Source organism: Staurois parvus, unplaced genomic scaffold (genome assembly GCF_062004578.1).
Source record: "Staurois parvus isolate SC_StPar_1 unplaced genomic scaffold, SC_StPar_1.0 ptg000261l, whole genome shotgun sequence".
Lineage (NCBI taxonomy): Eukaryota > Metazoa > Chordata > Amphibia > Anura > Ranidae > Staurois > Staurois parvus.
In genome coordinates this window covers 4,691,741-4,705,284 of record NW_028318057.1, presented here as the reverse complement: position 1 = coordinate 4,705,284, position 13,544 = coordinate 4,691,741, and the positions used below count along the sequence as shown (strand labels likewise).

General features: G+C 41.6%; 1 protein-coding gene across 1 annotated transcript in view; it reads right to left on the bottom strand.

Annotated features, from left to right (window-relative positions):
- LOC149459435 (glutathione S-transferase Mu 5-like) overlaps positions 1 to 9,599 on the bottom strand; it is a 33,685-nt gene extending 24,086 nt beyond the window's left edge. Inside the window, exons 1-2 of the mRNA XM_089681194.1 lie at positions 9,445 to 9,599; positions 9,278 to 9,353 (exon numbers count right to left, since the gene is read on the bottom strand). Of these exons, the coding sequence (XP_089537320.1) occupies positions 9,278 to 9,353; positions 9,445 to 9,477 (109 nt within the window). The 5' untranslated portion in view covers positions 9,478 to 9,599. The remainder of the gene's footprint in view (positions 1 to 9,277; positions 9,354 to 9,444) is intronic.
- Positions 9,600 to 13,544: the final 3,945 nt, after the last annotated feature.

The window sequence follows — 13,544 nt, the reverse complement described above, 5'->3', positions numbered from 1 at the left end:
GAGATATGGTCAGTTTAGGTGGCAAGCAAAGGCATGGTCAAATAACAGGCCTGGGTCAGTTCAGGAGAATTCAGAGGTATGAGGAGTGTGAAGGTAAACGGCAGGAAGTCAGAATTATGTTCACCATACCTCACTAATATTGCAGCGATGTATGGTAACAGCGGAAGCAGTTGGCCTGGTTGTGGAGGACACGGGGAACAGTAATAAATGGTGTCTCGTCTAACCCCCCCCCCCCCCTTGGGGAAAACCTGACATTTATTTTTACATCTTTGTAAAAGATGTTTAAGTTTATCTGGAAATTGGCGTTCATGGAGTCTGCTCACTGCATCTGAGAGAATGCTTTCTAGTGAGCCTTCCTGGTTCAAAAGAGCAGTAACAATTTCCTCCTGGTATCTCAGAAAGGATTCGGGTCTCTCAGTGGATTTATGGTAGATGACATTGGAATTATATTTAGCCAAATTGAAGAGATAAATGGAGACTGTTTACCAATGGTGGGTTCTTCTTGTGGCATGATAGGGTTGGATCATCTGATTGTTATATTCAACTCCCCCCATGAACATTGTACTCAAGCACACATTTGGGTTTGTGGACTGGGCTGTTCCTTCCATGGAGGTGTTGTTGGATGATATACATATATATATATATATATATATATATATATATCTATATCTATCATTTGTCCCTCCACTTCATAGCCAACAATTGTTTGTTCCACAAACTCCCCAACTCCCTCTTTGTAGTCTTATATTCACCAGCCTTTGAGGGAAGCCCTTCCTATTAGCGCTTACTGTGCCAAATGCTAGTATTTGCTTCTGGTAAAGATTGCGGAAAAGGGGCAAGTAATTATATCAACATAGAGCTAATACCCCTTATTGAGGAATGGAAATACAAGATCCCAAATGATTTTCCCACTGGTTCCAATATAGTCTGGGCATTCAGGGGGACGCAGCTGGGTGTACTTTCCTTCATATACGCAGAAGACATATGTGTACCCCGTGGCTCTGTTGCACAGCTTGTAGTTTCACCCCATATCTGGCTTTTTTTTTTTACTGGGAATGAACTGCTTGATTCCCAGTCTGGCAGTGAAATAGACAAGTGACTCATCCACAAAGATGTTTTTGTCCAGGATTAGGGCTGAAATAAACTACTCGACATAATCGATTATGAAAACAGTTGTCAACTATTTTCATATTCTATTATTTGGTCAGTCAATTAGTTGGCTTGCATACATAATGCATTATTTGTTTACATGTCAGAAAACAGTGCAGCACACAAAGCTCAGTACACCGCTCATATATGTCAATAAGTGTCTGAGAACTTGTGAATGTGTGAGGAGCAATGCCTCATGGGACATGTAGTCCTGGGCAGGAGAAGGAAGTAAAGGCAGAAATTTGCTATAGGTGCACTCTATACTATACTTTGCGGCTTGTTATCGGGGTACTCTGAGGGTATGGTGGGTGACCCCACAAGAGGAGAATCAGGGCTGCTCTGTGCAAAACCATTGCGCAGAGCAGGTAAGTATGACAACTTTTTTTGAAAAAAAAAAAAAAGAAAAATCCAATGTTTACAAATTACTTTAAGTGCTCTGTGTAGGGAAAATCAGCATCTGAATCCAGGGAAGCTGGAGACTGATAGACTGGAGGAAATATAAGGCATTACAATTACATTTAAAGTAAAAGTTTCTCAGTATTGTGCATTATATTTAAAGTGATTATATCCATGAAACAGAGGTCTCAGCCTTTAGTACTACTTTAATATAATAGATTTATATTCCCCCCTCCACCCTTCATGTAGCTTCATGTCTGATATCCAGTTAAAATACCCTGTAGAGCCAACTTCTGGGTATGTGTGATATATATTACTACTTTCAATGTTTCACAGTATAAATTAGCCTCTTATAGTAGTGATTATCTGCTGTTTTTGTATTCTAAAGGGGCTATTTTTTTTTTACCCCTTCATGACAGGTGATAAAAAAAAAAGCATGCTGCTGGTACTAAATGTCTTATGCTGGCCATACACGTATTGATTTTCGGACGAGAATTTTCGTACAGAAATTCTTTGTACATTTGATAAATGGACAAATTATTTTTGAACAAAAACCACATACACTGTCCAAAAATTGGTTCAGTCGAGAAGTTTTCTATTCTGCCCCTTTGAATATTCCTGTCACTGTGGTAGAAAACGAATGCTGATTTGACCCACTAATAATTAGAAAAACAAACTGTCTTAAAATTTAAATTTTCAAACAAAAAATGAATTTGTGTATGGCCATCATAAGTGACAGCAGACGCAGATTGTATCAGTCTACCTGCCAATGACAAGGGAGTCTGTCATGCATAATATTATATTCCTGTGTGAAATTCTGCAAAACAGGGTGTTACAGTGGGTATAGAAAACCACCACCCGTCCTTCAAAATAATCACATTTTATTGGTTTGCAGCCTGAAATGAAGACAGACACAATTTTATGTTTTATACAGCTGTATTTACTCTAGTTACTGTACATGTGCAATTTATAACATCCAAGTGAAAGATACAACACCAACATGTCAGAAAAGTTTTTTTAAAAATTCAGAATCGTTGTGGAAAAAAGGATCACCCCCCTCCTAAAAATTACTTGTAAACTAAATCAGGTGTAGCCAATCACCTTCTCAATGGCACACAAAGCCATTTGACTTTCAACTGTGATCAACTATGGTCATTTTGATTAGCTCAGCATGAAAAGAGCTTTCTTGGAGCAGTTCAGTCCCTAATAGTGCAACTGAAACAATCAACTATGGGTGGCAAGGCATTGTCAAAAGATCTCTGGGATAAAGTTTGGGTGGACAGACACAAGTCAGAAGATGGATACAAAAAAATTTCAAAGGCTTTATCAATGCCTAAAAGCACAGTGAAGTCTATTATTAAGAAGTGGAAGGTATTTGGTACAACACAGACCCTCCTTGGATCAGGATGTCGCTCCACACTGGATGAAAGAGCCAGGCGAAAACTAGTCAGAGAGGCTACTGTAACAGTGCAGGGCTGTGTCAAAAGGATAAAAATAGGTAGAAGTGGTCTGGTAATGGACACAGGGTCTGCACATGTGTGGAGTGCAGAACTGCTGAGTGTAGATTTTGAGTGGAGAAAACTGCTGTTGCAGGTTTCTCCGGATTTTGATATTTCTGGATTGGGCTCCATAGTTTGGAGATTTCAAAGTGCCTTGGGAGGGAAGAAATTTCCAACCCAGTATCCAAAGTTTGTAGTCAACCAGCAGGGTGTGGGCCCAGGTGCTCACAGCCCTTATAATGATGGTCTTCTGAGAGTAGTGGCTGCCATTGAGTGTCTCTGTGTGAGAGATGCCGTGTGCGTTAAAGGGCTCAAGGCAGTGTGCGTTAAAGGACTGAAGCTGTGTGCATTAAAGGAGTCCAACACTGTGTGCCGGGAACACCCAGTGGTCTGGAAGACCCATAACAGCAGAGGTACTGCTGACCAGCAGTGCTAAGGAGGACTATCCAGGAGGCTTAGCATTTTTTCATTGGTATTTACCACTGGAGAAGAACCCCTGTGTGGGAAAGCTTATTTTGGACTTGTGTTTTTGTTTCTTGCCTTTTAATAAAAGAGGGCTACCAAGCCCTGAAAAAGAGTTTGACTAGTGTGGACTCACTTGGAAAGCATCTACCACTAGACCTAATCATCTCCTAGGTTGAAAGCTCTAACGAGCAGGGCCCTGTTTCCTCTTGTACCAAATTGTATTGAAACTGTAATGTCTAACTTAATTTTGTAAAGCGCTGAGCAAACTGTTGGCACTATATAAATCCTGTATTATAATAATAATAATAATAATCCCCCATGTCACACTACCAAGAGACCTACAGCAACTCTGAAGCAGTTGCAGGAATTTATGACAGAGTGGTCAATGTGTGCATGTGACAACAATATCACACATTCTCCACAAATGTGGCTTGTATGGGAGGGTTGCAAGAAAAAATCCACTCCTCAAGAAAGTCCACATGTAGTCACGACTGAGCTTTGCCAAAACGCACCTTGAAGATTCTGAGGTCACATGGAAAAAGGTGTTACAGTCAGATGAGTCTAAAATTGAATTTTTTGGCCTCAACACCAAACAATATGTCTGGCAGAAATACAATACAGCTCACCATCCAAATAACACCATCCCTACAGTAAAGCATGGAGGAGATAGTATCCTGTTATGAGGGTATTTCTCTGCAGCAGGGACTGGAGCATTTGTCAGGATAGAAAGAAAAATGGATGGGGCCATCAAATTCTTGAGCAAAATCTGTTGCCCTCTGCTGGAAAGTTGCCAATGGCAACATGACATTGATTCAAAGCACAAAGCAAAATGACCACACAACAGTTGAAGGAGAAAACAGTGAATGTCCTTACATGGCCTAGTCATAGCAATTCTGGCATTCTTAATTCTGGGAGCAGACGGGAAGTTGCCTGCACTTTTTCCAGAATACAAAGCTGCTTACTGTATGTAGTACATGTTACTACAGTACACTGCAACACACTCGGCAATCACATCAATGTGTCATGGAAATAGTTACATTGGGCAAACTTGGCCTAAATGAACTTTTAAAGTGAACTGAAAACTGAGATTCTATTTTAACCACTTGCCTACTGGGCACTTATACCCCCTTCGTGCCCAGGTCAGTTTTCGGCTTTCAGTGCTATCGCACTTTGAATGACAATTGCGTGGTCATGCAACACTGTACCCATATGAAATTTTTATCTTTTTTTCACACAAATAGAGCTTTTCTTTTGGTGGTATTTAATCGCCGCTTGGTGTATTATTTTTTGCGCTATAAACAAAAAAAAAATAGCAAAAAAAAAAAAAGTTTCTTTGTTTCTATTATAAACATGTAATTTTTCTCCTTCCTTGATGTGCGTTGATGAGGCTACACTGATAGGCAGCACTGATGATGCTTCACTGATATGCAACAATTATTGGCACTGATGGGTGGCACAGACTGGCGGCACTGATCAGTGCCCTGATGATCGGTGCTGATCCGTCCTCTGACAATTGCCGATTATCAACAGTAATTTCCTCATGCTTTGACAGCGTGAGGAAAGTGTAGCCAATAACCAGCAACTGCATTTACCTGTGATCTGCTGTGTCATTGGACGCCCTCCCAGAACTGGACAACCATGCTGTAGCCGTTATTCAGCTATAGCGCAGTTGGCAAGTGCTTAAAGACTAAGCTAACCTTTTTTTCTAAAGTCTAGCCTACCTACGTTCCAATATACCAATAATGTACTTCTGTTGCAGAAAAGAAAAAGCTTTCTATGTATTTTAGGACAAGGTCTTACCTCAGCCTTCAGCTTGTTCCAAGTTCATTACTTTCTGGCATGTAGATTTAGGACATGAAAACTGTTAAGACAGGAAGTAATTCACATGCAGGCAGTACTACTGAAAACAGATATGTGTCCCTGGAACTCTGTAAAGCTCAGCATACACTGTATCATCTGATTGTACAATCTTCTTTAGATCTACCATCAACTATGTAGTGCCTGGCTGGATACAGCGTGATTGGATAGGTGTGTCCTCCTATTATATAGTTTTGGTAAATCTATAGGAGATTTTACAATCAGATTCAATAGTTTATGGTTACCTTTAAACACCTAAGCTAGACTAGGTGAGCTTTCAATTGTTAATGGCACCCCAAATGCAAACACATTTTGCCGCATGAAAAAACGAGCGTCAAATGCGTCAAAATGCACTGTAAAAAAGTGCAAACCGCAACACTCTAAAATGTCCCATGAGCTACTGTGCCACGTGTAGGACATCCCATTGCAATCAAAGAGCTGCTACATCCTTGCCGCTGAAAAAACAAGCAAAAAAAATGTGCGCGCCTACTACGCTAGGTGTGAATGGGGCCTAAAAGTGACATTGGTGTGTTTACACAAGAACAATGAGGCTCAATTCACATCTGTACTTCTTTGAACAGAAAATGTGTGCTTTGCCATGCATTTTGAAAATGTGCTGCAAATGCACGTCGCTTATGTTGCCATTAAATGCTAAAGGCACCAAAGCATGGGTAGGATGCACACATTTGCCATGCTTTTTTTCACACGACAAACATGCTGCAAATACACCAAGAAACAAGGTAAAGAAACGCACCGCCCCAAAAAAAAAAAAAAAAAGGCTTCCTGGAAGCATTTGTCGTGCGTAGGGCAGTCCATTCAAGTGAATGGTCTGCACAATGTGCAATGAGCAAAACACCCCCCAAGAAAATATGTACAGAAACATAAATTTTGGCTATGCAGAGATATGAATGTGGCCTGACAGCTGAGTGTCTGTCCACTCCCTCCTATGCACTTTTGTAAAGGTGGCCATACACTATACAATCTCTGTACAATTTCCTTGAGATTTACCAAAACTGTATAATAGGAGGACACAATTATCCATCCAATTACGTTGTACCCAATTAGACAGGTCCTTACACTACATAGTTGATAGTAAATCTAAAGGAGATTGTACAATGAGATTATTTAGTGGATCATATAGTGTATGGTGAGCTTCCAGAGACACCTCTGTTTCTCAATACTACTGCCTGCATGCGAGTACAGAGGTGGGTGCAATCTCCTGGAGAGGGAGGGCAGGTGCAGGGTGTGCTAATGAGGTTGGCTAGTGAATTACTTCCTGTGTCTTACCGTTTTCATATCCTAAATCTACATACCAGAAAGTCTTGGAGGAGTTTTCTATGGAACAAGGTGGAGGCTGAGATAAGGCCTTATTCTTTGTTCTAAAATACATATAAAGCTTTTTCTTTTCTACAACAAAAGTAGATTATTGGTATATTGGCACACAGGGAAGCTGGAATGTAGGAGGGGGAAGGAAGCATGGTCAGTGTTTGCATCCCCCAAACTTCAAACCGCATCCCTGCCTCATACAGGAGCCAGGGGTCCTTCTCTGCACCAGCTCCTGTCAAGTTTGAAAATGGTGCTAATGTGTTGGCCACACAGCATCATCTGTATTGCCACGTCACAGGGAATTGTATTTCTCAATGGAATACATGTGTTGCGACTTCACTGCATTCATAGTCCATTTACACTTCCTGCAGTCTTGCAAATGAAGGTTCAAAGAGTTTGTAGGAGCCTGATCACTGTTTGGATTACAGATACAATGCTTTTCAGACTACATAGCTACAGATATTATTCAGGTTGAAAAAAAGTCCATCTAGTTCAACCAATGGAAGGGAAAAAAAAAAAAAAAGCACACAACAATAAAGCATGATCCAATTGGCTCAATGGGGGGGGAGGAATTCCATTCTGATCCCCCAGAAGGCACTTACATATTCCCTGGATCAACAATCTCTGGTGTTATTACCTATAAATGTTATTATCCAGTTATATTATGTACATTGAGGAATTCAACAAGCTCTTTTTAAGACAGTCTACTGAGCTGGATAGAACTAGTTCTTGAAGGAGTTTATTCCACATTTTCACTGCTCTTACTGTGAAGAAGCCTTTTCATATATGGAGGTTAAAGCGGAGCTCCACCCAAAAGGAGAAGTTCCGCTTTAAGCCTTTGTCCCATGCTCCCCATTAAGGAGTGGCACCCTTGGGGAGCAGGTACCCAAATTTGACAGGTACCCACTTCCGCTGCGATCGCCTAGGTGATCGGATGTTGTTCTCCCCCTCCCTCCCAGTAGTCTTCTGGGACACGTACAGGTCCCAGAAGACTACGGGACCATTCACAAAGCGCAGCGCTTCTCACACATGCCCAGTGGGCATCTAGCTGTGAAGCCGCAAGCTGTCACACCCAGGTGCCCACACTGAAGATGCCGGCGCCAGGGAGAAGACACCACTAGACCGAGAGACAGGAAAGTGTCTGTTGTCTGTATTTTAAAAGTCAGGAGCTACAGTTTGTGTAGCTGCTTTCCTTTCTTTTTCCAGGTGGAACTCCGCTTTAAATCTCTTTTCCTCCATACCTAAAGAAAATCAAACGAATATTCTTGAATGAAAATCTATATCTTCTGTAATCACCTTAAAGTAAATAACTCAACACCAAGTTCATTATATGGACCACTTACGTATTTATGGTGATCATATCCCAGGGGCGGACTGACAACTCATGGGGCCCCAGTTTCCTTGCCCACACTCAAAGCACACAAAAAAAAACAAAAAAACCCAAAAAGGTACCTGGGGCATTTCATGGGGGCCCCCTACTGACCCCGGCCAGTGCCCGAGTGCTCGAATGGTCAGTCCACCCCTGTCATATCCTCTCATCTCCTCTTTTTAAGAGAGAATATACAGTATTCAGTTCCTCTAATCTTTCCTCATAGCTGAGCTCCTCCATGCCTCTTATCAGTTTGGTTGCCCTTCTCTGCACGTTCTCCAATATATTTGTTGTGAACTGGTACCCAAAACGCTTACTAATAATTTGTTCACAAGCAAAATTATGTCTCTCTCTCTGCAGTCCATACCTCTTATAATAGAAGAAAGTATTTTGCTAGCTTTACAAACTGCAGCAATTTTTAAAGCTTGTGATCTACCAGAACAACCCAGATCCTTCTCATTCATTGCTTTTCCAAGTTGTACTCCCCCTAGTCTGTATGATGCGTGCATGTTTTTAGCTCCTTTACATTTATCAACATTAATGCTGGCCATACACATATAGAATTTCGTTCAAGAATATTCGTTTGATTTTCTAATCATTAGTGGGGTCAAATCGATGTTCGTTTTCGACAGCAGTGATGGGAAAATTCAAAGGGGCAGGAGGGAAAACTTCTCGATCAAACACATTTTCGGCCAGTGTATGTGGTTATCGTTCAGAAATTACACTCATTTTAAAATCAAATGTTAAAAGCAAAAAAGACAATTTTCAAATGACATTTGTCCATTCTTCGAATGTTCAAAGAATTTTCGTACGACTTTTCTTACAAATATTCCTGTCCGAAAATCTACCCGGGTATGGCCAGCTTAAGGGTGGATTCAAACATTGTGCGGTGACAGGTGTTTTACTGCATTGTAGAAATTTTTTTCAAAGACGTAATAGAATACATTTTGGCCAAACGTTATGAAGAAATTTGATATTTCATTTATTGGTCATGTTTTATAGCAAAAAGTAAAAAAAATAATATATATATATATATATATATATATATATATATAAACCCGGTGGTGATCAAATACCACCAAAAGAAAGTTCTATTTGCATGAAAAACATGATATAAATTTTGTTTGGGTACAGTGTTGCATGACCAAAAAATAGCCTGGTCACGAAGGGGGTAAAATCTTCCAGAGCTCAAGTGGTTAAGGGACATGGCACTCACCATCACCTGCTGTATACATCTTGTCCTCATATGGAGTCTGTGTGTATTCCAGCAGCATCCGGATCGAATGAGCCAACTATACAGTGTAATAAAGAAAGGAGAAGGTGAACCAACTGCTCAGAACTTCCTTACCCGCCTTCTCTCCTTCAATCCTCAGCCTCTCTCACCCCTCGGATATCCCAATAGCCCAGAATCATCATATTGAAGTTCTCTCTGCTCTGCACAGTCACACACTGAACCTTCCAAGCACTCCCTGGCCAGGAACCTGAAGGTCATGTGATGTGTAAGGTTTCACCCAATAAGCACCTGCCATTCTCCAGCACACCCCCTCCCTGCTCAGCTGTAGAGAAAGGCAGAGAAAGTTTCTGTCCCAGTGCCAATAGGTCAGATGACTTGTCTATAGACTTTTACTGAGAGGAGAGGAGAGCTGAGAGTGAATGAGGGGCAGAGGGATCTGCTCTCAGAAGAGAGACAGTCTCAGTAAATGAGGGAACTATGTGTGATATGAATAATTATGATATGATGTGTTGACGTTATAGTCTGATGTGTACAAAATGTACTTCCTTTACTAGTTTTTCAGGCAGACCTGTTCAATTCATGCATTCCTATGGAGAGGTAGGTGTAAACGCACTTGTGTCCGTTTACACCCACATACCTCCAGATCCAATCCAATCTGCTAAAAAAAAATAACAGAAGGGGATCTGTCCTCCTCTATCTAGATGGAGCAAATCAGAGTCTGTTTACACCATCCAGTCCATAGAGCATAGGGGGCTCTGTCCATGTACGCTCTACAGAAACTGAGCGGACACGGACCTGTCATCCACCAGCTCTGCACCAATCAGCAGGGAATCTGTGAACAGATCCTTTGCTAATCTAACCATGGCTGGATCTTGTCTATTTGATTTGGAGGTAGAGCAAAAAATGTCAGGGGGCATAAAGTCAAAAGTGTGACAGGGATGCATGGAAACAGTATGTCCCACTTCTGTACCAGAGTTACAACCTGGAAGTAACAGGTAGTGTAGAGGATGTGTTGGAGTGAGCAGAGAATGCTAGTGTGTATTAGGCTGTGTGAGGGATTAGCTCAGTAGCGGGTTGTGCTTGACCCCCCTGGATGGATCAGAACATGGTGAAAGAGGCTCAGCACAACAGCAGGTACTTGGTGAATAAGGTTGTACTTTATTTACAAAGTCTGGTGAACACACGGTACATAAATCCAAAAACAGCAAAACAAATAAAATTAGAAAATAAAGCCTTGCCACACTGGGCTACTAACTACAAATACAGGTTTCCTATCTAGCTGTCTGAATACAGCCTACCGCTGCACAGACACTGGGTGTTCACACAGTCCAAGATCACACAGATTCGCTCTCATCACAGGATGGTTTGGTTGCTCCCCAGTCTGTCCTGCACAGCCTCCTGGTTGGAGCATTCTCTCTATGCAGCCTGGGAGTTTTATAGAGCCCAGAGCCCTTAACTGACTACACCTGAACTGTAGACAGGCTCACTACACAGCACTAAAGGAGAAACAGTCAGTATATAACATGAACCTGGGACAAATATACCTCCCATCCTGGACACATCCCTTAGTTCTACCTGACCTCCTGTCACAGCTGTCATTAGATTGGGATGATTGAACATAGTCTGTGCCTTCTTATATCAGGTGTCCATAACATAGTCCTCCTCAGAGTGCCCCTTAGATCAATGGCCTCTTTAGAGTACCCCCCTAACATCAACTATCCCCATCAGAGTGCCCCTTTACATCAACTGTCCCCATCAGAGTACCCCTTTAGATCAACTGTCCCCATCAGAGTGTCCACTTACATCATCTGACCTCATCAGAGTGCCCCCTTACATCATCTTTCCTTATCAGAGTGCCCCCTTACATCATCTGTCTTCATCAGTGTGCCCCTTTACATCAACTGTCCCCATCAGAGTACCCCTTTAGATTAACTGTCCCCATCAGAGTGTCCCCTTACATCATCTGACCTCATCAGAGTGCCCCCTTACATCATCTGTCCTTATTAGAGTGCCCCCTTACATCATCTGTCCTCATCAGTGTGCCCCTTTACATCAACTGTCCCCATCAGAGTGCCCATTTACATCAACTGTCCCCATCAGAGTGCCCCTTTACATCAATTGTCCCCATCAGAGTGCCCCTTTACATCAACTGTGCCCTTCAGAGTGCCATCTTACATCAAATGTCCCATCAAATCTCATAGAGAGAAGAGATATGGGGGAGCACAACTAAAATCTGGGGGGCATATCATAGACCTCCTCGGATTGCACTGCATACGTTATACATTTTTAACATTTAGGGTGCACTCAATAGCACAGAATATTTTACAATCTAGAGTATTGGGGGTGATACAGCAGGAAAAGAATTTAAAGAAGTATTAACCCCGAAAGCTAATATTTATTATATTGCAGCTTACCAATTATTAAATGTGGTGGTTGCATTAGTTTTCTTTTTTCCTTTATTTTCACCTGGTGATCCAGCCAGCCACCAGTGACACAGCGCGCAGACACCAACTGCTATATCATGTGTAATATTTTGGATGAAGTGGTGGGAAAGGATAGTATAGTTTTAATACACAGGATATAACTGGATACTAACATTTATAGGTAAAGTTTATCCAGGGAATATCCAATTGCCTCTCGGAGGATCAGGAAGGAAATTTTTTCCCTGTGGGAGCAAATTGGATCATACTTTGCTGGGGTTTTTTTGCCTTCCTCTGGATCAACTGTGGGTATAGGATTATAACTTTTTTTTTTTTTTTTTTTTTTAATGGTTGAACTGGATGGACTTTTGTCTTTTTTCAGCCAGACTAACTATGTAACTATACAGTAGACCTGAGATGTAGAAGATGTGCCCAAAATAGGCCAGCAGAGGGACAAAAGACATAATCAGTATTGACTGTGGTCTCCCTGTAGCTGTTTTTTTCCTATTATTGACTTTCCATGATTTGTTCAACATTGTATCTCCATGTGACAATGGCCACCTTGGTAGGAGAGCAGGGCTTTGCTTCCTCATGTCAGAGCTCATGGTGATCTGATGACAGAGGATGATGGCGGAATAATAAACCAGCAACAGAAGAGGTTCGGAAAGCACAGATCCACAGAATGAATGAAGCAGAATTAGGGAGATGATTTTCTGCAAGTCCTTGGGTGCAGGTTTCTCTTCCACAAGGAAGACAGTAAGCAGCACGTTCGTGACCTCACCAAACTGCACTCCAACTTTTATAAGACTAGAATTCAGAGGTGCAGTGCCTTAGATGATCTCACACTGCAGATTTACAGCTCTGAGGTTTAAGGAGCAGGAAGTACACTTCTATATTTCAAGAGGAATTCAAGGCAAAATTCTGCTTGTACTGCACAATGAAGATTTTCCCTATTTCAGCAGCAAATATACTTTTCAAATGGGCAGCACAGTGGCTAAATAGTTAGCACTTCTGCCTGGCAGTACTTTGGTTGTTGGTTCGAATCCCAACCATGGCACCACCTGCCTGGAGTTTGCATGTTCTCCCTGTGCTTGCATGGGTTTCCTTCAGGCACTCCAGTTTCCTCCCACACTCCAAAGACATGCTGGTAGGTTAATTGAATCCTGCCTAAATTGGCCCTAGTATGTGTATGTATGAATGTGAGTTAGGGACCTGAGATTGTACACCTCTTGAGGGTTAGGGACTGATGTGAATGTATAATATATATGTAAAGTGCTACGTAAATTTACAGCGCTATATAAGTACCTGAAATAATAATAATAAGTTCAGCTCTACTGAATGTTAAAGCCCAACTCCAGTAAGGCCTTATGCACACAAGGATGTTAAAAAAAACTCCCATAGAAGCCTTCCTCCTGGCAGCAGTGTTTTTACAGAAATAAGGCCAGACACTTATAAAGGTATCTAACATTTTTACAAGCGCTTAGGTGCATTTACAAGTGTCAAGATCTTGGGCGTTAATTCATTTAATTGGCCAGAATGATAGTTTATTCTGGTCAATGAAATTAATTAATGTTCAAGCACTAAATGCGCCTAGTATTTAGGCGCGTTTAGCTGTGTCAATCGTTTTTTCGGCCAAAACGCTGCTGCTCCTGGATGCACTGGCCCTGGGTTTTTCCTCTGCTGGTAAATGCCACTGCTACTAAAGGCTTCTAAATGTCTATGTGTGCATGGAGACATAGGATAACATGGAGGGGCCACTTGGAAGTAGCCAAAAAAATGCCTGATGCCCCTAAAAGTGGTTGCAAAAACGTCCTGTGTGCATGAGGCCT